The 25,757-nt window shown below is 38.6% G+C and overlaps 1 protein-coding gene across 1 annotated transcript; it reads right to left on the bottom strand.

The window, feature by feature from the left end:
- Nucleotides 1-9,207: 9,207 nt before the first annotated feature.
- Nucleotides 9,208-20,084, bottom strand: ndufs5 (NADH:ubiquinone oxidoreductase subunit S5). Its single transcript, XM_057828123.1, has 3 exons — nt 19,984-20,084; nt 17,812-18,031; nt 9,208-9,390 (listed from the first exon to the last, which is right to left on the bottom strand). The coding sequence occupies exons 2-3, from the start codon at nt 18,025-18,027 to the stop codon at nt 9,283-9,285; spliced, it is 324 nt and encodes a 107-aa protein (XP_057684106.1). The 5' UTR covers nt 18,028-18,031; nt 19,984-20,084; the 3' UTR covers nt 9,208-9,282.
- Between the last annotated feature and the right edge of the window lie 5,673 nt (nt 20,085-25,757).

The following is a 25,757-nucleotide window of genomic DNA, read 5'->3' as shown; positions in this document are numbered from 1 at the left end:
GGGAGGACTACGTCACATAAAGAAAAGTGAAACTCAAATTCAGCCACTTATCACCGTAATATACTGAGTAAGGGCGCATACTTAAAACAATGCTTAACAGCATGTGGCATTTTTTTGGGGATTGTGGCAAAATGAATTTTGGGATGTGGCTTTTTTTTTTGCCATGTGGCATTTTTTTTGCCATGTGGCAAAATGGATTTTGGCATGTGGCATTTTTTTTTTTTTTGGTATGTGGCAAAATGGATTTTGGCATGTGGCATTTTTTTTTTAATGTGGCTTTTTTTCGGTATGCGGCAAAATGGATTTTGCTATGCGGCATTTTTTTTGGTATGTGGCAAAATGGATTTTGGCATGTGGCATTTTTTTGGAATGTGGCAAATTGGATTTTGGCATACGGCATTTTTTTTGGCATGTGGAATTTTTTGGGTATGTGGCAAAATGGATTTTGGCATGTGGCATTTTTTTGCCATGTGGCGAAATGGATTTTTGCATGTGGCATTTTTTCTTGCCACGTGGCAAAATGTATTTTTGCATACAGCATTTTTATGGGGTATGCGGCAAAATGGATTTTGGCATGTGACATTTTTTTAGAATGTGGCAAAATGAATTTTGGCATGTGGCATTTTTTTAGAATGTGGCAAAATGAATTTTGGCATGTGGCATTTCTTTGCCTTGTGGCATTTTTTTTGGTATGTGGCAAAATGGATTTTGGCATGTGGCATTTTTTTGCCACGTGGCGAAATGGATTTTGGCATGTGGCATTTTTTTGTGGCACGTGGTAAAATGTATTTTGGCATACAGCATTTTTTTTGGTATGTGGCAAAATGGATTTTGGCATGTGGCATTTTTTTGGAATGTGGCAAAATGAATTTTGGCATGTTGCATTTTTTTGCCATGTGGCATTTTTTTTTGGTATGCGGCAAAATGGATTTTGGCATGTGGCCTTTTTTTTGGAATGTTGCAACATGGATTTTGGCATATGGCTTTTTTTTTTTTTTTGCCATGTGGCATTTTTTGGGTATGTGGCAAAATGGATTTTGGCATTTTAGCTAAAAAACAAAAAACAAAACTCACCTTATGTTGATCTTTAAGTAATCGATTAATCTGTCAGGTAGTTCAAATAATCGAGTAATCAGATTTGGAACATTTAATGTGTTGCAGAATACATTGTAGGAGATGCAAAGCAAAGGCGAGCTAAGATCACACTTTCAAACAGTATTAAATGCGAATACAAAAGAAAATTCCCGAGTGTTTTTTCAAACTATGCACAATCGCATATTTGTTTAACAATAGCAATAGATGCATTCAAAAATAAATTAAAAACCTGAGTTTAGCCTTAAACGGAATTTAAAAAATTAAGATCGAAGTACAACAAAATAACAATTGGCTAACTTACACAGCAAAAGTCCGCTATCTTAAATGCTTTAAAAATGCTAACTTAACAAAACGTTCAAACACATATCCCACAAAAACTGCTAAATAAACCTCTTAACTAAATTACAAATGCATAAACAATAATATTAGCTCAAACAATAACTCACAACCCTTTGTTGGCCTTAACAGGGAGCAGCTGGATCCAGCCATGTTAGATACGTCCAACTGTGTATTTTGAGGAGGGGGGCGTTCAGAAAGTCTGGGGAAGGTCTGCACTTTTCAGGATAATCCCAAATCTGGCCCTCTGGTCTCATCCTCCGTCCTTCTATGCCCCCATCAGAGAAAGTGGCGTTCATCTGGATTAAGTGTGGTTTTAATTAAACCGCAGCTAATACGTGCAGCCTCCATGGTGATTGCTGTTGATGTCAATCAATTACAGAACCACTAAGAATTAGAGGGTGAGCCAAGTCCTTATGAAAAATGATTAATATAGTGCATTCATTGCCAGTGGCGGACTTGGCAATTTTGGGGCCTAAGACGAACATATCCAGGGGCCCTCTTCATGGGTCAGGGGTTAAAAAGATGGGAGAAAATATGTTCCGGTACACTAGGGCTGTCCTAAATGAAAAATTTTCTCCTGATTAGTCAGCCGACTAGTTTTACGATTAGTTGACTAATCTAATAATTTTCTTTTTTTTTTTACTAATTTAGCAATGACATTTTTGTTGACGCTTATTAATTCACAAAACCATTTTGGCACACTTAAATTCTTTATTAAAGTACACATAATCATGTAAAAAAACAAGAATTAATCACAAATAAACAATGAGGTTACATGCTGATAGCATTTACTAGTGCAAAAGAATGGAAAGTAAACAGATTCAGAACACTGACTTTGCCTTTCCAACATTATTCAAAACAATTCTTTAAAAAAATATTCTAGCATTATTATTATAGTATACTACTATATATAATAGAAGTATAATAATTATAATAATTATTCATTGCAAATCATATTTGTCATAAAGAGTGTCATTTGAAAGCTATTCTTAGTGTAGAATCTGTATTCTGTAGTAGTTACTCGACATATTATAATATTGATTCTGAAGTATGTGGGATTAACTCCAGAAATCGTTACTTATATGCAAGCTTTACACTCCGTAAAAAAACATTCTTCGTCATTGCTTGTGGTGTCGTTAATAGATTTAATTTTTTTTTTCGTTAGCAAATGCTGTTAACCAGCTGTTGAGTGTTATTGTATGACTGATTGGAACTGTACTGCATTATTTCGCCACAGGGTGTGCTGTCGTGTATTTTATGTTCGGTGTGAAGAAGAAGAAGAAGAAGAAAGTTAAAAGAGGCATTAGCAGCCTGTTCTCAACTTCTCCCTCACTGCACTTTGGCTCTCATGGAGAGCACGTTAGCTCATGTGTTCAAAATAAATGATAGCCGACGTGCAAAGTAGCAAGTGAGCTGTAAAAATAGCAAGCTTAGTGGCGTGAAAACCGCGGGAGAGCTAAATGAAGCTAACAAACAGCTAAGCGATGCTAAACGGAGCTAAGCGAAGCTAAACGGTGCTACATGAAGCTAAGTGACTGATACTCAGTCCGTCGTCGTGGAACAGTCCATTGTATGCGTGTGTGTGTGTGGGGGGGGGGAGATAATATAAATGCAGCATTCAAATGGCTTTCTTTTTTATTTTGTTATTTTTTTGTTTGGTATGCTGCATGACGAATAGTTGGGGGTGCTGCTGGCTCCGGTGGCCAAAGCTCTTGCTTGTCGGGGCAAGAGCAGATGGTTGGGCGCCCCCTACTGGTTGGGGGCCTAAGGCGATCGCCTACTTCGCCTGAATAGTAGATCCGCCTATGTTCATTGCAGTACTGCGCAAACTCTGATTTTCATGAATGCTGCACGAAACTGAGCTTCAAGAAAGTAGGGCTCATGATTCAGAAAGTCAAAAGTGCATAGCGCGTTCTTGAAATATGGATGAAAATTCATTAAGATATAATGACGTGTCTGGACTCAGGACCACTGTTGAACAAAGTGTTAACAGTATTATCTTTAAACAACACTAATAAATCACCCTTTCCCATTGCTACGCTAATTACACAATTCAAACCGATGGAAAAATATCTTATTTGTGAGCTTGTGGCGCCATCTTGTGGCGTCTTTAAAAAGAAATTGATAGTTGATTAATGTTCTATTTGTCGACTTAACACAAAAATCTGTGATTTAGTATTTGTAGTGGCAGAAGTATTAAGAACAATATTCTTCAGATGATGATCGTGTATTACCTTTAAAATGAAATACTGTAAGTTTACTTTTGGTGTAAAAGTATCTGAACCTTTTGGAATTTCTCACATTTCTGCATAAAATCACTTACCATGAAATTTGATCTGATCTTTGTCAAAATCACACAGATGAAAATACAGTCTCAGCTTTAACTAAAACCACCCAAAACATTTATAGGTTTTCATATTTTAATGAGGACAGCATGCAAACAATGACAGAAGAGGGGGGGGGGGGGGGTCAGTAAGTGAACCCTCTGCCTAAGGGGACTGAAAGAGCAATTGAAACAGATTTTTCCCAAATATTTTAAGTCAAGTGTGTGCCCAATCACTAATGAGTGGTTTAACGCTGTCCTGGCCACTATAAAACGCACACCTGGTAAGAATTTTCTTGATGAGAAGCATTGTCTGATGTGCATCATGGCTCGGTCAAAGGAGCTATCTGAAAACCTGCGATCAAGGACTGTTGATTTGTATAAAGCAGGGAACGGATACAAAACCATCTCTAAAAGTCTGGATGTTCATCAATCGACAGTCAGAGAAGTTGTCTACAAATGGAGAATTTGGTACTGTTGCTTCTCTCCCAAGGAGTGGCCGTCCACCAAAGATGACGCCAAGAGTTTAGCGCAGAATACTCAGAGAGGTCAAAAAGAACCCTACAGTGTCTGCTAAAGACTTACAGAAATCACTGGCACATTCCAATATTTCAATATCCATCAACGATATGTAAAATTATGGCCAAGAATTGTGTTCATGGGAGGACTCCATGGAGGAAGCCACTGCTGTCTAAAAAAGAAACATTGTTGCTTGTTTAATGTTCGCAAAAAGGCACTTGAACACGCCACAGACGTTTTGGCAAAATATTTTGTGGACTGATGAAACTGATGTTGAATTGTTTGGGAGTAACACACAACGTCATACGTGGAGGAAAAATGGAACAGCTCACCAACATCAACACTTCATCCCCACGGTGAAGTATGGTGGAGGGAGCATCATGATTTGGGGCTGTTTTGCTACCTCAGGGCCTGGACAACTTGCAATCATTAATGGAAGAATGAATTGAAAGGTTTATCAGGATGTTTTGAGGGAAAACCTGAGGCTGTCTGTCAGACAGTTGAAGCTAAAATGAGAATCACATTTGATGGTGATTTGGTGCAGAAATGTGAGAAATTCCAAAAGGTTCAGACACTTTTTCATACCACTGTATATTAGGGGTGTTACAATATATTGAAATAGTTATGCAGTATATCGTGATACTATGTACAGTAAGGAGCAGAAGTATTTACACCCCTTTGGATTTTGCAAGTTCACCCACTTAGAAAATAGGTAGTGGTCTGAAATTTTAATCATAGATGCCTTTCCACTCATAGAGACATAATCTGTAAAAAAAAAATAAAAATACAGAAATCACATTGTATGATATATTTGTAAAGCGAGAGACTTGTATGGGCCAAAATCCCATTTTCCATTTGTGAAAACCTGGTGAAGTACAGCCACAAGAATAGTGTCTCTGTTAACTCATTCACTCCCAGCCATTTTCACCGGTGCAACCCCCTTTACTCCCCGTTTTACTGGATTTTGACTGATTTTGCAAGGCCAACAGACAATTCTGTTCTATTGCTATATAAATATGGAGCCCATCAAAAGAAACATTAGACTCTCTTCTTTCAGCAGGAAAAAAACTTAGTTCATATCTTTTTCCATTCTTTAGAAATCAGCATTAGAAAATAGCTTAGTTTGAGCAATTTTCCAATTTCTGATGAAAAAACAGAAATTGAGCTTTTTGTAAATGCACACATTTCAAACATAACTTTGACTTTAAAGTGCATGTGACACGAAAAAGCGTGTTTATTTCATAATACACGCGGTATTTTATGCTCCTGAATGATATGGACCGCTTGGATGTGTGTGGAAGCGATCGCTATTTTTATTTAGTTTTTTTTTAATCCCGCGCCATGAAAATGACAGACTTCCGGCTTCGGTCTTGCATTGAGGAGGAAGGCGCTGTGACATGTACGGGTGAAGGCGGTCCTCTTCACTAAACAGCCGTACTGCTGTGTATGAGGACGAAGGATTCAGCTGATTTTGCGGATTAATACGTTTATTTTTTCGCATCACGTCAGCCAAACGGCTGCAGAAAAATCATTCTGTATGAGGGAGAAGCGTATGGGCCTTTTTGGAGTTTCAAAAGGTTCCCATTCACCGTGGATATTGGCCAAAACAAGCCCTACTACTGTGGGACCATTGGACTTACGAGGAAGTGAGTAAACATCGTTTTGTATTATGTCAAATACGAATACAGCGATTACAAAGTAAACACTACAAACTTTCTTAAATAAAGGACTACTTACGTTTGATCATTGATAGGCATATAAAAAGCTCTCCTCATGCACATTAGCTGCACGTTAGCTGCACAACAACTGCAGCCGCCCTCCTCCGGGGAATGAACTGTAAATTGCTCTCAGCCGGGCGGTTTGCCGATCCGCGAAGACAATCGACAACCCAGTCGTCATGTCAAATAATCCGGGCTAGTTATGTGTGATTTTCCGCTTTGAAGACTTTGAAACATCTCGGTTCGGGTTAGCATGTCGGCTAGATGTCACGCCTCTTGGTTTGTTTACATTCTCCGAAGCCGGGGAAGGGAAATGACATATGTCCGATTTAGGTGTCATAAAATATCGTTCGGGAGGTTCGACAGTAAAGGTGAAGTCGACAGTTTTGACCATTATAGGGTAATTTTGCCATGTCGTCCGGAATAAGTGCATTTTTATTATTTCATATTCCATTTAGCACAAGACTGTTATTTGTCATGACCATGTCATTTATTTAGCAACTGGGGAAAATACTTGGATAAAAACAATATCCTGTAAAAATATTGAAGAGACAGAAACAATGACATTTTGCAGCTCTGTTCGTCGCGTTTTCCTCGTTGTGAATAGTTCCCAATCGACGGGCTGACTGGTCCTTCTCAAGCCATTTATTTAGCTATTGGGGAAAAATACTTGGATAAAAAGAATATCCTGTAAAAATATTGGAGTAGAGAGACTGAAACAATGACATTTTGCGGCTCTTCGTCGCGTTTTCCTCGTTCTGAATAATTCCTCCTCAATGGGCTGAATAGTAAAACCGATGAGCCCAGTCTCCCGCTGACGTCATCCACCTGTTGGGGACGCTAGAGCCCTATAATGGTAGGCGTGGCTAACCGGCAGATTAAAAGACTAATTTCTCGTCATCTGAGCTTTGCTTAATTGTTGTATATAGTCGAATCGTCTCAAAATATGATTGTAATTCACATAATAATGCTCTTTGACTTTTTTTCTCCTGTCGTATGCTCTTTAACACAGCTATTTTTTGCTTTTGTGACATCCCAAACATCTGAATAATGTTTTCCTTCTACAAAATAACATACACAACAAGACAAATAGAGCTTTTGGTAGCAAAGTAAAAACTTATTTACACATACCTAAACTATTGAACTGAGAGATGACGCTGTAGTGGCCGCGACAGGCGGGGTAAATTTTTCCCTCATTGCCGCCTGACTCATCAAGACAGATTTTTCTGAGTCTTTCTAATCTTTTGTGGTGACCACTCCCTCGTGGCGGAGTTCGCTGCTCGGCGAGCAGCACGGACTCAACGGCATCGTCTGCTGCACTGGTGGTCCCGGTATTGTGCTCCGCGTGAAATGTCTCCCCTGACGGGAGTGCAACATATGTCACTCGTACAGCTTTTTCTTACCAATCGATAGACATGGAAGCAACTTTCTTGTACTGTGAATATGTATTATCTTACTCTGGTTGAACTAAAAAACCTTGTACTGTGAATATATATTATTTTACCCTGCTTGAACTAATAAATCTTGTACTGTAAATATGTATTATTTTACTCTGCTTGAACTAATGTCATACCTGTGTGATTCTCATTGGGATATGGTCGTGAAAACCTGTAAATTGTGAATATATTTTATTCATGCTTAAAACACAACCATTATACATTATATTTTGTATGCTTTTGTTATGCTTGCATGAGAACATTGTAGCATCGAGATATTTACCTGTTTGAGTGTGCCTTCCCATAGACTGTATCACAATATGCCCAAATATGGACTGTTATGTTCCTGTTTTCCAGTATGCCCTGAATGAATACAAGGGATGACTGTGGTTTCTTATCTTCGTTCTAGCCGGGACCGGTGTTCAAGGTCTCAGCCCAAAGATGTTTTTTGTATGGAAAAATAAATAATAATAAAAACGGTTTGTGAGATGATGAGTTTCGTTTCTTAGTAAGTTTCAGTTTTGTTTCTATGTCAACCCATAAATAGAGGCATGCCCTGCATTTCTCTTTTGTCTACATGCGGAGAGGCGCTTTGTGCATGGCTCCGCGTCTGTACCCGAGAGCTCTTGTACATAAAGCCTTCGAAGAAAAGCAATCCATGGTTGGGGTCGTATTCATTTCTCCAATCGAGCTATCGAGGTAACACTTGTCTTGGAGTTCAAACTTGAGCTTCCCTGACATAGACTAATACATTTCTGTTCAAAGACGGTTATGTGGCTCAGTCCACGATTTCTTACTAAAATACAGTACTAATATTTTGTGTAATTTATTTATTTAAAACTGATTTTACAGTCGTAAATTCATTACTGTAATGCGTCCATGAAAACATTTGATGTCTTCACCTCAATAAAGCGTTATAAATAAGCGCTCCAGTCACGCCGTGCGGCTATTTTTCGGCACAACACCAGCCGTTCGTTCAGTTGAATCGGGTTGCGGGTCTTACCAAATGCGCTACTGCCCTCCAGTGGCAGTTTTATTGCTTTAAAATGGATTTTCAGCATTGTGCTTTGGAGTTAAGTTGCATCAGAACCTAGAGATGTCTCTTGTGAAAAAATAAAAATAGAACGTATTTATACGTTTTTGGGCGCAAATGAGTTAATTAAACTGCTGCCATTGATGGCGCTAGACACCCAATCCATTCAAACTGGAACGGGTGAATGAATGAATGTTCATTCATTCGAAAGCAGAGCGTTCGCAGCGGGATTTTCCGATTTTCGGGGCATTTACAGGACACTTTCTGTTCTTTTTAGGGCTTACAGGTCACTTCCTGTTGAGTTTGATTTACTGACTTTTCATTTTGGAAGAGTCCTGGGCCACGCCCTTTCCTGAAACCCAAAATCAACAGGAAGTGACCCAGAAATGCCCCAAAATCAACAGGAAGTGACTGAAAATCCACAGCAAATGCCCTGAAATAGCCCAAAATTAAACACATTGGTTGCCATTGACCGTCAGACGTCCAATCCGTTTCAAGTGGGAGTGACGGCAGCGAATGAACAAATGTTTACTATCCCAGTTAAAATGCATTGGACGTCTACTAGTGATAAACTCATTCCAATTCACATTAAAAGGATAAAAAGAGCTAGTTTTTCTTATTAATTTTAAAGCAAATTTTTGTTGATTTCATTGTTATTTCGCTACATTGTGAGATCATCAACTAATGTATTTCATGTGCATCAACACTGCAATATATTGACAAATATAAACAGAAAACGAAATGTATAAGGAATAACCTTTATTATTAACCGACTGAAATTTTTTACTCTACACGATGACGACAAATGAAGTGCGGCGTTCACGGCTTGGACTGGTCGCCTTGGCCTGTGTGGTGGGCGGGCGGCGTGTACTTCCCCTCCTTTATCAGCTTGTCACGCTGCTGGCGAATGGCGTACAAACGATCGTGCTGGAGAGAAGGATGAACAAAATAAGAATTCTTACAAAAAAATAAGAGCCATAGGCTTGAAAACAAACCTCCTTTTTCCCCAAAACCTTTGTTATATCGATCTTTAGGCCAAATTACACCGGATGCGTGTGCGCTGCGGATCTGCCAAGATATAGCGGCGGAGCCAATCAGTTTCCATTCTATCAAATTGTTGAAATTGTACCGGCCGCATATGTGCTGCCGATTGACTGCGGACAAGCTCCGCCGTGCTGGAGCCCGCCAGATGGTTTGGGCTATTTTCTATTTTTGCTGGAGACGCAGCCGTCAAAATGGGTGGATCCAGGCCTAGAGTCGTCAAGCCAGGCGCTTATTCCAGGCATGAAAAGTTCGCAACACACAGAGATATTTTTGTCATCTTTACTGGACAAAAATGTGAAGTAATGGCTGTGTTTCCAGTGAGCGAATGCAGCCGTCTGTAGTATATCTCCTGCCTCTTTCATTGCATTCTGGCGAGGTAGCAAGGCTATGTTGTTTTGGCCGCAAACTCCCAGCGCTCACGTCTCACGCAGCATGGTAATACACGTGACCCGTGTTTTTTCCATCTCCGATTAGAAAATGTGACATGTGATGTCACTCCCATGACTACAGTATTCTTCATTCTACATATATTTTGAGCCAATAACAAAGTAACGCACAGGCATCAAGGAAAGTAACTTTAATCAGATTACTGATTTAGAAAAATAAACGCGTTAATTGCTCTTTGCTGAAAGAAAGTAATCAGATTACAGTTACGCATTACTCAGTAACGCGTTACTTACAACACTGCTTTTACTGTATATTACCGTTAAATACACAAGCTTGACGCTAACTTAACGGGAGCTATTTTTTAGAGCTGGAACGAATACTCGAGCAACTCGAGTAACTCGAGTTTAAAACTGATCCGAGTAATTTTATTCACCTCGAGTAATCGTTTTTTTTGACAGCTCTAAGCATCACGTTTTGCTCGGACTACTTTTAATGCGGGACAACGCGCTGAGGAAGAAGCCACAAAAAAAAAAAAAAAAAAAAAAAAAAAAAAAAAAAAAACCTTACTGCAGCCGACAGCCGCTACAAACGACGCCGACGTTGCTAAATACTAGCCTGCACGATGCTACGTTGGTAGCAGGTAGCGTCTGATGAGTCTCGTAGAGATTACATGTATGTTAAACTAGATGCAAAATGACAGACTCGGCCGCGTCTGGTCAGCGTTAGTAAACAGCCGCCATCTTAAAGCAGTAGAGCGCTAAGCGCTAATGTTGAGGTAATTATCGGGGGTTGATTGATTGAATATTTGCTTGATTGATTGAATATTTGCTTGTGCTCATATATACCATAAATAATACATATTGCCATATTTTTTCTTATCGATAGAACCAGTAAATGATTATTGCTTGCTATACTAGGTTGTAGTATAATTTTTAAGTGTTACAAAGAGTAAAGAGGGTCGGGCTGACAACTGCCTTGCTTCATGGCCGCATCATTGCGTAACTAGACCTTCCGAGACATCTTCAGCACCTGGCGTCTGGACTTTCATCTAGACCTTCGAGGACAATTTTCCATTCGAGGATAGGGATGGGAATCGAAATCCGATTCCAATTCGGAACCGGTTCCCAGTGTTTCGAGGCCTTGACATCACAATGAAAAAGCCTTAACGATCTCTTTAACGATTCCTAAAGACGCGTATTGCGTCGTGACGTGTCTTGTTGTCCAGACGCATCAAACTAGCATGGCGCCAAGAACCACTCGCTCCAAAGTTTGACTACACTTCACCAGGAAAGAGTGTGAAAATGAAAGGTTACGACGGGTAAGCACGAGCATTGCAGCCATAAACATAACAATGACAGCACGTAGGTTCAAACGCTCGAAAGTGTGTCTTCACTTCACGAGGAAAAATTACAACAAAGCGACTTGCAGTCATTGCAAGGTGGAGATAACTGCATCGCGAGGGAATACGACTGTACTGTCCTCACCAAGACGCTAAGCCTCAGTCCTGGCTATACAGCTAGCTAATCTCCCAAATGATAATGCAGAAGATGTTGGTATAATTTGCTGACTTTGTTCAACCATCACTTGAAGAGTGAAACTAAGAATAGAAATGAAACAAATCAATTTCATCCCCAATAACAAACAGGTTTGCATCAACGTAAATCAGCGATGATTAGCTGCTAATAACAGTAATAACAAATGGTTAGCATTCGTTCGCTAGCATTAACACATCGTTCAAACCACTACACAACTGGATTTAAGTGTCCGATCGCGAGTGGAAACACAACAACAACAACACAAAAGATGATACATACAGGCGTTGCCTCTGTAGACATTAACATTAACAAAGAACGTAGGCTCGTAGAAGTGTTTCCCTCTCTCACTAACTCGCTCACTCATTTGGATGCGGCATTTCTTCTTTGGGTGTAAGCGCGCTCTTCTTCACGTGAGCGCGTTCTTCTTCGCGTGAGGAAGCGCAAGGGCGCCCCCACTCGAGTGTGTAAGCACCACAAAAACTAAAAGGCATGCAATTCAATGTAATTGTAAAATAATACACGTTAACCCAGCAGTCCCCAAACTGCGGCCCGCGGCCCAAATACATTTGGTCCGGCCATTTTGAAATTTTTTTTTTCTCAATCGTGTTATTTATTTCCTGGCCTTTTCCTTGAAGAATTCAGAGAGGGTTATTTGGTTATTATCTATTTAATTAATAGTGTTTTTATTATTAATTATTATTATTATAAATAATCCAGAAAGGGTTATTTGATTGTGGCTTTCTGAAAAACAGTAATTTTTTACATTTATGCACTTCTGCAATCGTCACACTTTTTCTGTTACAAACTGACCCCGGCCCCTCATCAGAGAAGGGAAAAGTTATGTGGCCCTCACAGGAAAAAGTTTGGGGACCCCTGCTTTAACACATATTGCCAAAGGCAGAACAACAACCTATCTGCCAATATATACCAATATTTTTTATTTCTATTAGATAAATGTTTCAGTAAAATGTTACACATTCTTGTGTATTTGCCACTTATTGCCACAGTTAACATTGAGGCTTTGGGCCTCTTTTGATCTCGTTGTGAGTTTGTAAGGTTGTGACTTCTGATTAAACAAACTCGATGCCAATCATAACGTTTGTTCTTTTCCCCCAAATTAGAATCGATAAGAGAATCGATAAAGAATCGAATCGTTAAGCAATATCGATAATGGAATCGGAATCGTAAAAATCCTATCAATTCCCATCCCTATTCGAGGACATATTCCATGGCCGCAGCGTTGCATAACTGAAGCGTCTGGGTCATTTTGACCATTTTTTACATGTGCCCTTGCTTACACACGTGTATTTAGTTAGTTCCACCTACATGCTCACACAAAGCCAACCAAAATCACATGGGTGTCTCCAGCTTGCTCTCCCCTCCCTCAGGGCGGCACCCTTCTGTGTTAGGACAAACCCCTAAATAAAAATAGCAAGGAGGGTTTTTCCTTAGATCAATTTTGGGGACTATACAGCGTAATCTAGCATTCCTCTGTCTAGTCCCTCTTTTGCTCTCCTTGGCCAAGAAAACTGAATGTCTTCTCTCCTTATTTTTGGGTAATTTTACAAATGTCTACCTAAGGGTCTGTTTTTTAACTTAACAGCTAATAAAGAGCGCTAAGCGCTAATAAATAAGATGAACTTTACTGTCATTAGCACACGTAACGTTAGCCCTGCAGAGGGCTAGATTTCTATTAATTATGACTACTTTCGATGCGTGGCTAACGTGTCTTACATACAGGCTTTAACATAACATAGCGTTGTGGAGTGATGAGGGTGTAAAATAAAAACTCAATAATGCTAACTATCAATTTTAGCTCAGTAGTCATTGCTAGATAAAACACCAAGTAGCAATGGTCGCTAATGTGCTCCAATACAGCCTGTATCATACATTTATTTTGACCACTGCAATAAAAAAAAAAAAAAAAAAAATTAATAACATCTAAAGGTTTTTTGAGTGAAAGCAGTGAATTAGTCTTTTTTTTTTTTTTTTTTTTAATTCTAGTTACATCTGAGATGCAATTGTTGGCTGTTTTCAACAATATACATCGAAAACAAAGACATTGATTGACTGAAAATGGTTCAAGATTAGATTAAATGTCTTGTTTTCTCATGTATATTTATAATTGCTCTTCACCTAAAAATATATTTGTTTTATCCGATTACTCGATAGAATTTTCAGTCGATTACTCGATTACTAAAATATTCGATAGCTGCAGCCCTACTATTTTTTCACCGGAGATTTGGCTAGCTCTGGCAGTGTTCAACGCAAGCTGCAACGAACGGCAGTAACTTTGTTATACCGCAAAATATGAAAACGATTGAAGCCATTACTCACCAAATTCAATATGCTAGCAAATGCATTCATCTAAAAAAAAAAAAAACATTGGGAGTGAGACCTCTCCTCGTCCAGCGAAGGTGAATTTGTGCTTAGGGCAAGATCATCTGTTGCGATTAGCGATCTTTGACGCCCCCCCCCCCCCCCCATGCCCAAGTGGCTTGGCGCGGTTGACATATGAAAAATAGCGAATACATACTACTGCATGACGGAAAATATTAGTGGTTTTGTAACCGCAAAGTTTTCATAACATGGTAAACCGTGAAGGTAACCGTCACATGCCTACACCCGACCCCCACCCTCCCCACCTTAAAACGTTTCTCCTCGGATCTACATGATTCACGTAGGTCATCCTTTTTGACTTCAAAACTGCGAATTTCGCTGAAAGGTAAGAGATTTTCATGCCTGTTATTCACAGTTTAAACACCAGCGAACATGGACGATTCATTATGGCGGTGGAAGGTCACAAAGTTATTTACGACACAGCTGATCCTTTTGATAGGGACAACTTTAACCCTTAAACACCGAACGTGTCAGCGGCGACACGTTTACGCACATCATCCATAGACTTCATAATTACATTGATGGGTCACATCCGTCAGACACTGCGCCACACCTTCAAGTAAGGGGCCTGCCCATATCCAGCAACAAGAGGAGTTATTCTCAAACAAACGCACGCAGCGTTCTAACGCCGGATTTAGGTTGAAAAAGTACGAAAGCTGTACCGCATACAAACAGGAAGGATTGTCTCAGGCAGGGGTTGCGTAAACCGAATATTTTCCGTCGTTGACCGGTTTTTTAAAACGGTGACGGAAAAAACTGAAGTCCATCCGTCATTTTGACAGGTTGCAATTCACACCCCAGACCACAGGGTGGCGAGTGAGCATATTAATTAGCTATTGTCTCTCTTGATGCATGACGTCGTTGGCCTTACTCGGAAAAATGTCAAGGCAACTGAGTGTTTGCCTGGCACGGCCAGACTGTTCTCCCTGTATTTTTCAAACACTGAGAGAAAAGTTTGGGACACAGCCTCTCGAGTAGGTACAAAATCAATCGACAAATCAGATTTGTTTATTTGCGTGACGTGTTCTTCACGAGCAACGTCACTCTTGCGCGCCGAAAGTCGTCTCTACAACACGGATGGCGAACGGGAGAGCCGAGAATATGCTCCAATCTGCGGTAAATTCAGTTTTAAATGAGCTAAAACACATCGACACGAGATATTGACAACAGTCTGTCTCGCGCTAGCCATGTTGAATAAACTCCACTCTCCTCGTATGTTTACTTCCGCGCGCAAGTCCCTCGTCCTGCCCTCGTCGCTTTGCTAACGGCACGTCTGCCCATTGCTGATTGGTGCACTCCGCTGTCTGTTTGCCTCTTGTTAAGCTTGTTCGGACAGAATATTAATTAAAAATGAATGAAAACTAAATACTATTGAATATGTCATTATTATCATTTTAAAAATGTAAGTGACGGGTAAAGATAGATTATGACCGGATTTTTATGACACTGTCAGTCAAAATGACAGACAACGAAAAAGTCTAGCGCAACCTCTGGTCTCAGGAGTGATTTGTTGGAGGATTCAAGGTAATTATTATATTTTTTGTACCATGCATGCATTTTGAAACGTTGTGAAAAAAATTAGTGGGAGAAATTAGCCGCTACGGCATTGGCCTCATAGTTCGCAATAGTTACGTAAAATAAATGCTAACTGCACGTTTTTTTTTGCTTTCAACCAAGAATCGAGATTGTTTTAAGTCCATATCCATAAAGAATTCAGGGATTTAAGCATTTATTCACAAGAATTTTAAACGGAAAAAGCTTTGTCTGTGATTCCACTCGGTCAGCTTTGACGGCCACGTCAACAATACAGGCCGCCTATTAATCGGCCCTGCGCCCCGTCAATAATTATAAAGTCTATGTATCATCTTTGAAGCCTCATCATGCTGTAATTACGTCACCCACTTGCTGCTGGTTGGTCTCATTTGAAAGTGCGGACGTTGAGGTCCACGCCCGTTTTTACTTGAAGTCAATCAGCCAAGTAAAACGGGAGATAATGTCATTTGAGTTTTATAGTTTTTTGTTTATTGGATCATGTGTTTATATCCCTATTTCCATCATTTCTTGTCCTTTTTCAAAACCGAAAGCATCACGAAAAACTACAGATCCCAAGAGCCATTGTGAGGTCACGAAGGACGGACATAATGTGAATATTTTAATTAAATTGCCGAGCAAGGCAACACCTAAGGAGAGAGAGGCGAGGTAGCGAGCAACGGCCAATTGGATTGAGCGAGCGACTTTGAAACATGCAGAATAAATCGAAAACTAAATTTAATTTTGTGTGCAGCCGGTAGGGATGGGAATTAATAGGATTTTTACGATTCCAATTCCATTATCGATATTGCTTAACGATTCTATTCTTTATCGATTCTCTTATCGATTCTAATTTGGGGGAAAAGAACAAACGTTTTGATTGGCATCGAGTTTGTTTAATCAGAAGTCACAACCTTACAAACTCACAACGAGATCAAAAGAGGCCCAAAGCCTCAATGTTAACTGTGGCAATAAGTGGCAAATACACAAGAATGTGTAACATTTTACTGAAACATTTATCTAATAGAAATAAAAAATATTGGTATATATTGGCAGATAGGTTGTTGTTCTGCCTTTGGCAATATGTGTTAAAGCAGGGGTCCCCAAACTTTTTCCTGTGAGGGCCACATAACTTTTCCCTTCTCTGATGAGGGGCCGGGGTCAGTTTGTAACAGAAAAAGTGTGACGATTGCAGAAGTGCATAAATGTAAAAAATTATTGTTTTTCAGAAAGCCACAATCAAATAACCCTTTCTGGATTCTTCACGGAATGAAAGTAAATAAAATAAAAATAATAATAATAATAACACTATTAATTAAATAGATAATAACCAAATAACCCTCTCTGAATTCTTCAAGGAAAAAGGCCAGGAAATAAATAACACGATTGAGAAAAAAAAAAAAATCAAAATGGCCGGACCAAATGTGGAGGCGGGCCGTATTTGGGCCGCGGGCCGCAGTTTGGGCACCCGAAGAAATGCCGCATCCAAGCGAGTGAGCGAGCGAAGTGAGAGAGGGACACACTTCTACGAGCCTACGTTCTTTGTTAATGTTAATATCTACAGAGGCAACGCCTGTATGTATCATCTTTTGTGTTGTTGTTGTTGTGTTTCCACTCGCGATCGGACACTTAAATCCAGTTGTGTAGTGGTTTGAACGATGTGCTAATGCTAGCGAACGAATGCTAACCATACTGTTATTAGCAGCTAATCATCGCTGATTTACGTTGATGCAAACCTGTTTGTTATTGGGGACGAAATTGATTTGTTTCATTTCTATTCTTAGTTTCACTCTTCAAGTGATGGTTGAATAAAGTCAGCAAATTATACCAACGTCTTCTACATCGTCATTTGAGAGTTTAGCTAGCTGTATAGCCAGAACTGAGCTTTAGCCTCTCTGTGAGGACAGCGCAGTCGTATTCCCTCCCGATGCAGTTACCTCCACCTTGCAATGACTGCAAGTCGCTTTGTTGTAACTTTTCCTCGTGAAGTGAAGACATACTTTCGAGCGTTTGAACCTACGTGCTGTCATTGTTATGTTTATGGCTGCAATGCTCGTGCTTACCCGTCGTAACCTTTCATTTTCACACTCTTTCCTGGTGAAGTGTAGTCAAACTTTGGAGCGAGTGGTTCTTGGCGCCATGCTAGTTTGATGCGTCTGGACAACAAGCCACGTCACGACGCAATACGAGGAATCGTTAAAGGGATCGTTAAGGCTTTTTCATTGTGATGTTGAGGCCTCGAAACACTCGGAACCGGTTCCGAATTGGAATCGGATTTCGATTCCCATCCCTAGCAGCCGGTATGTTTTGTCCTATTTTTTTACATACTGCGAAGCATGCAGTCAACACGGAGCGGATCCGCACACGCATCCAGTGTAATTTGGCCTATTGCATTATTGTTTATGACGGCTAAATCGCACAAAGCATTTGAGTTAACTGAGTCACTAAATACCGTCTTCTGCCTGTGCATGCACTCGTGGAAGTCCTCCCACTCCAGACGGCACTCGCGATTAGCACGGGTCTGCCCGATGCCATGGGCGCACTCGATCCACTCCTTTTCAAAGGCGTGGCAACGCGCCGGACGCCGGTTGGGCTGCGGCCCGCTTTGCACCAGCATCCATCGGTCCACGTTCACGCCCAGACGTGACTGCAGGTCCACGAACGGCATCGTGCTGCAGAGTGACAAACCAAAGAGTCAGGTACAAAATGGCCGACTTGAGGAATCATTATTACATGTACAGTACTGTATATTTTTATTATATTAAGTATATACAGGATATACTGTATGTATATGTTTTCTCCAAGTGGAAGCTTCCATGATCCTAATAAATTTAATAATTAAAAAAAATATATACAGTACTATGCAAAAGTTTTAGGCAGGACACCTGCCTAAAACTTTTGCACAGTACTGTACGTTTTAACTAGTGCTGCAACAATTAATCGACTAACTCGAGTCATTTGATTAGAAAATAAAGCTTTGGATCAAACTTTGCTGCTTTGAGGATTCGTTTAAAAGGAATGGCGTAATGATTTGTTTTGAAAGTGTTAGCGGTTTTATAGTTTTAGTTTTATTGATTTGGGTGGGTACACTGCCCTCTAGTGACAACAGTGAATATGCCATAACTCATTTAACATGACTGAATCCAGCTGCTCCCTGTTCAGACCAACATAAAGTAAGTTTTTGTTTGAGCTATTATGATTATGCCTTCATAATTTAGTCTGTAGGTGCATTGATCGTTTTTTGAGAATATGTGTTTGAATAATTTGTTCAGAGCATTGTTAAAAAAAAAAAAAAGTTAGCATTTTATAGCATTTAAGCTAGCCAACTTCTGCTACGCAAGTTAGCCTATTGTTTTTGTTTGAGCTAATATGATTTTTTATGCATTTGTAATTTAGTTTAATGGTATATTTAGCAGTTTTTAATGGGAATATGTGTTTGAACGATTTGTAAAGAGCATTGTTAAAAAAAATATATCTATATATCTATATATATCTATATAGATATATATATATTATTAGCGAATCATCTTTGATCAAAAAAATACCTGTCTTTTCAATTCTTACTGTACAAATAAGTAATCTCAAATAATGTTCTAAACAATACCTCTTCTGTAGAAAATCGACCTTTAACAAAAAGCTCTTTTGTCTTCCCAGTGAAATAATGTAAATCAAACTGCAGCCTCACAACAATACTAATTTAACACAAATAAAAGTCACTTTAGTCATTATTTATTTAGTTTTTGCACTGTAGGGGACGATGAAACACATGCTAATTGGTCCAGTGAAAAATAATGAAAACAGGACATTTTCATGAATTTTTTTTCATGGACGCCCCGGTTTGTTTTACATCTCCTAAAATTTACTGCGCAATGCATGAAATGTTCCTTATCAGATTACTCATTTTTTCGAACTGATTGATAAATCGATTACCTAAATAATCAATAGCTGCAGCCCCTTTTAACAAAAGAGGAAACTGTTATTTTCATTTTATCTGTAAAAGAAAAAAATTTGGAAGATTTCTATAGTTCTCTAAATGTTCATGCAAGGAAGTGTTGAAGCAAAAAAAAAAAAAAAAAAAAAGGTTAAGTCCTGAGAGAAAATATATAAAAAAAAAACTATGCCTACTAATGTTACTACATTACATTAAACTTCGCTTTGCTGCATTTTTAATGATTTAAGTTACATGTTACAACAACAATAAAAAAGCAACGTAATGATAGTGCTAATTTAATGTTTATTTACGCAAATAAATAACTTCATACGAAAATGTAATTTTTCGTGTAACGTTTACTGTCACGATGAAAAATATCACGAATATACTACTTAAAACTGCAGTACATCGCAAATTTGTCTTTTAAAAGGATTGAGAACGGTACAAAGTCCAATCGTCTTGACGACAAGCATTACTAATACTGTATGTCAAAAAATACGCTCATTTTCCATAATGTACCATATTGTTGGCTAGCGAATTAGCACGCTAGCTAGTCAATGACATAACGTACGAACAGCGAAACTGCAAGTCTTTCAATAGCAGCTAATGTGCATACCACAGTGTCCTCTTGTTCAAACACCTTAAATTAACTTTAATTCGTGGAAATAAACACATTTATTATCGCAAATTTACCGTCTTTTGTAGCCGTCAATTTAACCTTTCCCCGGATGTATAGTCCCACGTCGTGCTTTACGACTGTCGAAACGTAATGCCGTAAAACGAGAGGAAGTGTCACGAAGCAAACTGTAAGCGCCATCTAGTGGGCAAGAATTGTCAATAACGACAACAAAATCGAGTTGAAAATTGAAGTTTGAAGTATCAAATGACTTTATCTTCTATTTTGGATAGGGTTGTCAACTCCCTGAAAAATAAATAAATAAGTAAGGCACATCTCATTGGTGACCGTTAACCGTCACCCTTTAATTATTGTTTTGTATGTTTTTTTTGTGTTATAATATAATAATATTTTTACTCAAAAATGTAATAAATTAGGTACATATTTGAATATACAAGCTCATGGAGAAACAATAATTATCGCAAAAGTATTTTAAATACAAAATATAATTGAGTTAAATCTATCCTAAATACTTTTTTTTTTTAATGCAAACAAACTCTTTAGTAGTTTTTTTCTTGTTTGTTTATTGAGGTGCATTCAAAGTCCCCTCGTCAATAACAATTTTTCAAATGATCACTCCAAATATAAAGAATTTGACAGAACAAAACAAATATAATACAGTTAGTGAAAACGGAGTACACAGAGAAGAACAAGAAAACAAACGATCATCATTTTGAACATGTTTTTTACTCTCGCGTCACTCAAACTTCTTATCTTCCACGCTATTATGTTAGCGTCAGCGACAGTACCTCGACCAATGAATAAAAAAAACAGGCTAGGCGGGGGAATGTGTTTCCTAGGGCGTAGGTTTGCTCTCAAAATTGGTAGTGACGATATTACCGTAATGCACATAATGCAAACAATAATCCAAATAAGGGACGGCTAGTTTGACTTCATTGTTCCTTGTGGAGGCTGGCCTGACCGCAATAGTTTTGCAGGTTAGCTTAATGTTAATGTTATGCTAACTCCTAGGCAGGTCGGACTATGGAGTATCAAAATTAGTGGTGTTTCCCTCACTTGCACAACATTGATGTCTTTTTAAATGACTTACAGTGGCTGCTGCTGGCCGAAAAAAAACGAACATCTCTCCTCGCTGAAGGGGTCAGAGGAGGCAGCATGTTGTCGAAATGAATCTGTCGGGGCAGTGTGAGTATGTGTGTGTGTCTTTGTGGGTGGACGGGGAGCTTCAAGTCATCAGCTAACCAAACCTTCGTTCGTTTTTGGGGGGTGGACCGGGGTAAATTTACAGTGGTTTGAAAAAGTATCTAAACCCTTTGGAATTTCTCACATTTCTGCATAAAATGACCATCAAAATGTGATCTGATCTTTGTCTAAATCGCACAGATGTAAAAACAGTGTCTGCTTTAACTAAAACCACCCAAAACATTTATAGGTTTTCATATTTTAATGAGGACGGCATGCAAACAATGACAAAAGGGGGAAAAATAAGTACGTGAACCCTCTGCCTAAGGAGACTTAAAGAGCAATTGAAACCAATTTTTCCCAAATATTTTAAGTCAGGTGTGTTCCCAATCACTGATGAGTGGTTTAAAGCTCCCCTGCCCACTACAAAACACAGACCTGGTAAGAATTGTCTTGATGTGCATCTGATCTGATCTGATCTGATGTGCATCATGGCTGGGTCAAAAGAACTGTCTGAAGACCTGCGATCAAGGAATGTTGATTTGTATAAAGCTGGGAAAGGATAAAAAAAACGTCTCTTGAAGTCTGGATATTCATCGATCAACAGCCAGAGAAGTTGTCTACAAATGGAGAGAGTGTGGCACTGTTGCCCCTCTCTCAAGGAGTGGCCGCCCACCAACGATGATGCCAAGAGTTCAGCGCAGAATACTATGAGAGGTAAAAAAAGAACCCTAGAGTGTCTGCAAAAGACTTATAGAAATCACTGGCACAGTCTAATATCACACATCAACTATATGTAAAAACTATGGCCAAGAATTGTGTTCATGGGAGGACTCCACAAAGGAATGCCTTCCTTTGTGGAGTCCTCCCAGCTGTCTAAAAAAAACATTGTTGCTTGCTTAATGTTCGCAAAAAGGCACTTGGACACTCCACAGAAGTTTTGGCAAAATATTTTGTGAACTGATGAAACCAAAGTTGAATTGTTTGGGAGTAACACACAATGTTATGTGTGGAGGAAAAATGGAACAGCTCACCAACATCAACACCTCATCCCACCCGTGAAGCACGGTGGCTGGAGCGTCATGATTTGGGGCTGTTTTGCTACCTCAGGGCCTGGACAACTTGCAATCATTAATGAAAGAAGTAAATTCAAAACTTTATCAGAATGTTTTGCAGGAAAACCTGAGGCCGTCTGTCAGACAGTTGAAGCTAAAAAGAGGATGGATGCCACAAAAAGACAATGATCCAAAACAAAGAAGTAAATCAACTTCAGAATGGTTTCAGAAGAACAAAACACACGTTCTGGAGTTGTCAAGTCAAAGTCCAGAGTTGAACCCCATTGAGATGCTGTGGCATGACTAAAAGACAGCGATTCATGCCAGACATCCCAGGAATCTGACTGAACTACAGCAGTCTTGTAGAGAAGAATGGGCTAAGATCGATGTGCCACACTGATCTGCAGCAACAAGAAGTGTCTGGTTGAAGCTATTGCTGCCAAACGGGGGGCCACAAAATATTAAATGTGATGGTCCATTTACTTATTTTTCACTGTTCTGTCATTGCTTACATACTATCCACATTAAAATATGAAAACCTACAAATGTTTGGGTGGTTTTAGTTAAAGCAGACACTGTTTTTTCATCTGTGTGATTTTGACAAAGATCAGATCACATTTGATGGTGATTTTATGCAGAAACGTGAGAAATTCCAAAAGGATCAGATACTTTTTCATACCACTTTATTCTTATAAAGCACCAAACCGTTATTGGCTCATTCTACAAATAATACACATTTTTCGAGTTTGATGATGATAGGGGACAAAGCGCGTTCCTTGAAAGCTCAATAAAAGACACGTACTTTTGTTTCTGAATACCTGACGATTCCATTTTTCAAGGAACAGTTGGCATCCCTGATTTTGGAATAAAGTCAAACGAAGATGAGGGGAAGTAAATAAACAAAATGAATGAACTGTACGTGAAATAATGACACATTGCTTTGGTAAACATCAGATTCTGTTTATTTTTTTCCCCACAAAAAGTCATTCAGTCCTGCATGTGAGTTCTCACGCCTGGGCGAGACTTTGACAGTGACAGGAAGTCCACGAGCGGTTTAGTTACACTCAAATATTGCTAAATCTATATTCTTTTCATCAAAATAATTCCAGTCGACGCTCAGTCAGTCAGGGACAGGTGCGGGCCCGTGGTACATTCAAGTGGTTTGTTACAGGCAGGCAAAAAACAAGTGAAAAGTGCAGCAAATGAAACCAGCAGCTGAAGGCCAAAAGAAGCTACGTGAAGAAGTTTCCAGGCAGACTTTCTTTTTTTGTTGTTTTTTATAGGCAAGAACAAATGCTGAGAAACAATTCAAGCCAGTGAGAATGATTAAGACGACTGTCGGTGTTTGCCTCCAAAATCACAATAAAAAATACTGAAAAGAAAACATAAAATCACAGAGTCAAAACATATATGCAAAAAATTAAAGGTTTTGGAGGCTAACACTTGAGTCACATCCAACATAAAAGGCATCCTGGTGTGGTTTTGTGTATGATTGAATGCAATTTAAAGAGGACAGTTTGAAAAGGGACTCTTTTAATGTATTGTAATTGCATTCGTGAATTTCAGTGTCAACAGTGAATTACGACGAGTTTCTCCGCACTTTTGTCATCATATTGAAAATTTATGGACTCCATTCTTTTTTCAACTTTGGGAAAGGTCAGGGGTCAGCAACCTGCGGCTCAGTTTTAAAAATAAACGTGAGAATTTGATCAAAACATTCTGGAATTTAGCGTTGCTATAGTGAGCAGAAAAAGTCAGGCTCACTTTCTTTGTAAACAGAAAACACGCAAATTATTAACTCACCAACTATGTTAAGTCACGGTGCCACATTGACACCATGACTTTACATAGTTGGTGAAATAGTGACCTGCATAAGTTTTCTGTGAATAAAAGTGTATAAATAGTAGGGCTGTCAAAATTAACGCGTTAACAGGCGGTAATTAATTTTTCAAATTAATCACGTTAAAATTAGGGGTGTCAAAATTATCGCGTTAACAAGCGGCAATTAATTTTTTAAATTAATCCCGTTAAAATATTTGACGCAATTAACGCACAAATGCCCTGCTTAAACAGAAAGGACAGCAAAAAGGACTGCAAAGTGAAAGGTGTACTTGTTGTGTTTTTCAGAGTTTTGCCGCCCTCTGCTGGCGCTTGGGTGCGACTGATTTTATAGGCTTCAGCAACCATGAGCATTGTGTAAGTAATTATTGACATCAACAATGGCGGGCTACTAGTTTATTTTTTGATAGAAATTTTTACAAATTTTATTAAAATGAAAACATGAAGAGGGTTTTTAATATAAAATTTCTATAACCTTTCCTAGTTATTTTTTATTTTTTATACATTTTTATAAATATATATGTTATTTATTTATATATTTTATTTATTATTTTTATTTATCTTTTAAGAACTACAAGTCTTTCTATCCATGGATCGCTTTGACAGAATGTTAATAATGGTAATGCCATCTTGTTGATTTATTGTTATAATAAAGAAATACAGTACTTATGTACAGTATGTTGAATGTATATATCCATCTCAGTCTTATCTTTCCATTCCAACAATAATTTACAGAAAAATATGGCATATTTTATAGATGGTTTGAATTGCGATTAATTGCGATTAATTACGATTGATTAATTTTTGAGCTGTAATTAACTCGATTAAAAAAATTAATCGTTTGACACCCCTAGTTAAAATATTTGACGCAATTAAAGCATATGCCCCGCTCAAACAGAATAAAATGACAGCTCAGTGTCATGGCCACTTGTTATTTGTGTTTTTTGTCTCCCTCTGCTGACGCTTTGGTGCGACTGATTTTAGGGGTTTAAACACCGTGAGCATCGTGTAATTATTGATATCAACAACTAGTTTATTTTTTGATTGAAAATTTTACAAATTTTATTCAAACGAAAACATCAAGAGGGGTTTTAATATAAAATTTCTATAACTTGTACTTACATTTATCTTTTAAGAACTACAAGTCTCTCTATCCATGGATCGCTTTAACAGAATGTTAATGTTAGTTATAACAATAAATCAACAAGATGGCATTAACAAATACAGTACTAATGTACAGTATGTTGAATGGATATATCCGTCTTGTGTCTTATCTTTCTATTCCAACAATAATTTACAGAAAAATATGGCATATTTTAGAGATGGTTTGAATTGCGATTAATTACGATTAATTAATTTTTAAGCTGTGATTAACTCGATTAAAAATTTTAATCGTTTGACAGCCCTAATAAATAGTAAGCCTGACTAGTTCTTGACCCCTTGGCTAACATCTTGAGATGGCAAAAAGTGTGTGCGGCTTTTCCGTGGAAACCAGGTCGAAAAGGCCCTTTAGGTGTTAAAAGTTGCCAACCACTGGGTTAGGTTGACCAAACTATATCATGGAAATTTTCATCAAACTCTAAGAAATTTAAGATTTTGGGTGACTATTATATGCTATGTCTCCTTTAATAAAAACATGATGATGAGTAGCCCGAGAAAAAAAAGATAAGTTTGGGTAAAGTGCACAAGTGCGCATTCAAAACATTCAAACTGAAAGACACAAATAGAATGCCGACTAGTTACATACACACAGG

The sequence above is a fragment of the Corythoichthys intestinalis genome, chromosome 22 (genome assembly GCF_030265065.1).
Source record: "Corythoichthys intestinalis isolate RoL2023-P3 chromosome 22, ASM3026506v1, whole genome shotgun sequence".
NCBI classification, from domain to species: domain Eukaryota; kingdom Metazoa; phylum Chordata; class Actinopteri; order Syngnathiformes; family Syngnathidae; genus Corythoichthys; species Corythoichthys intestinalis.
The sequence above is the reverse complement of the archived record's forward strand: the minus strand, read 5'-3'. Positions and strand labels throughout refer to the sequence as shown.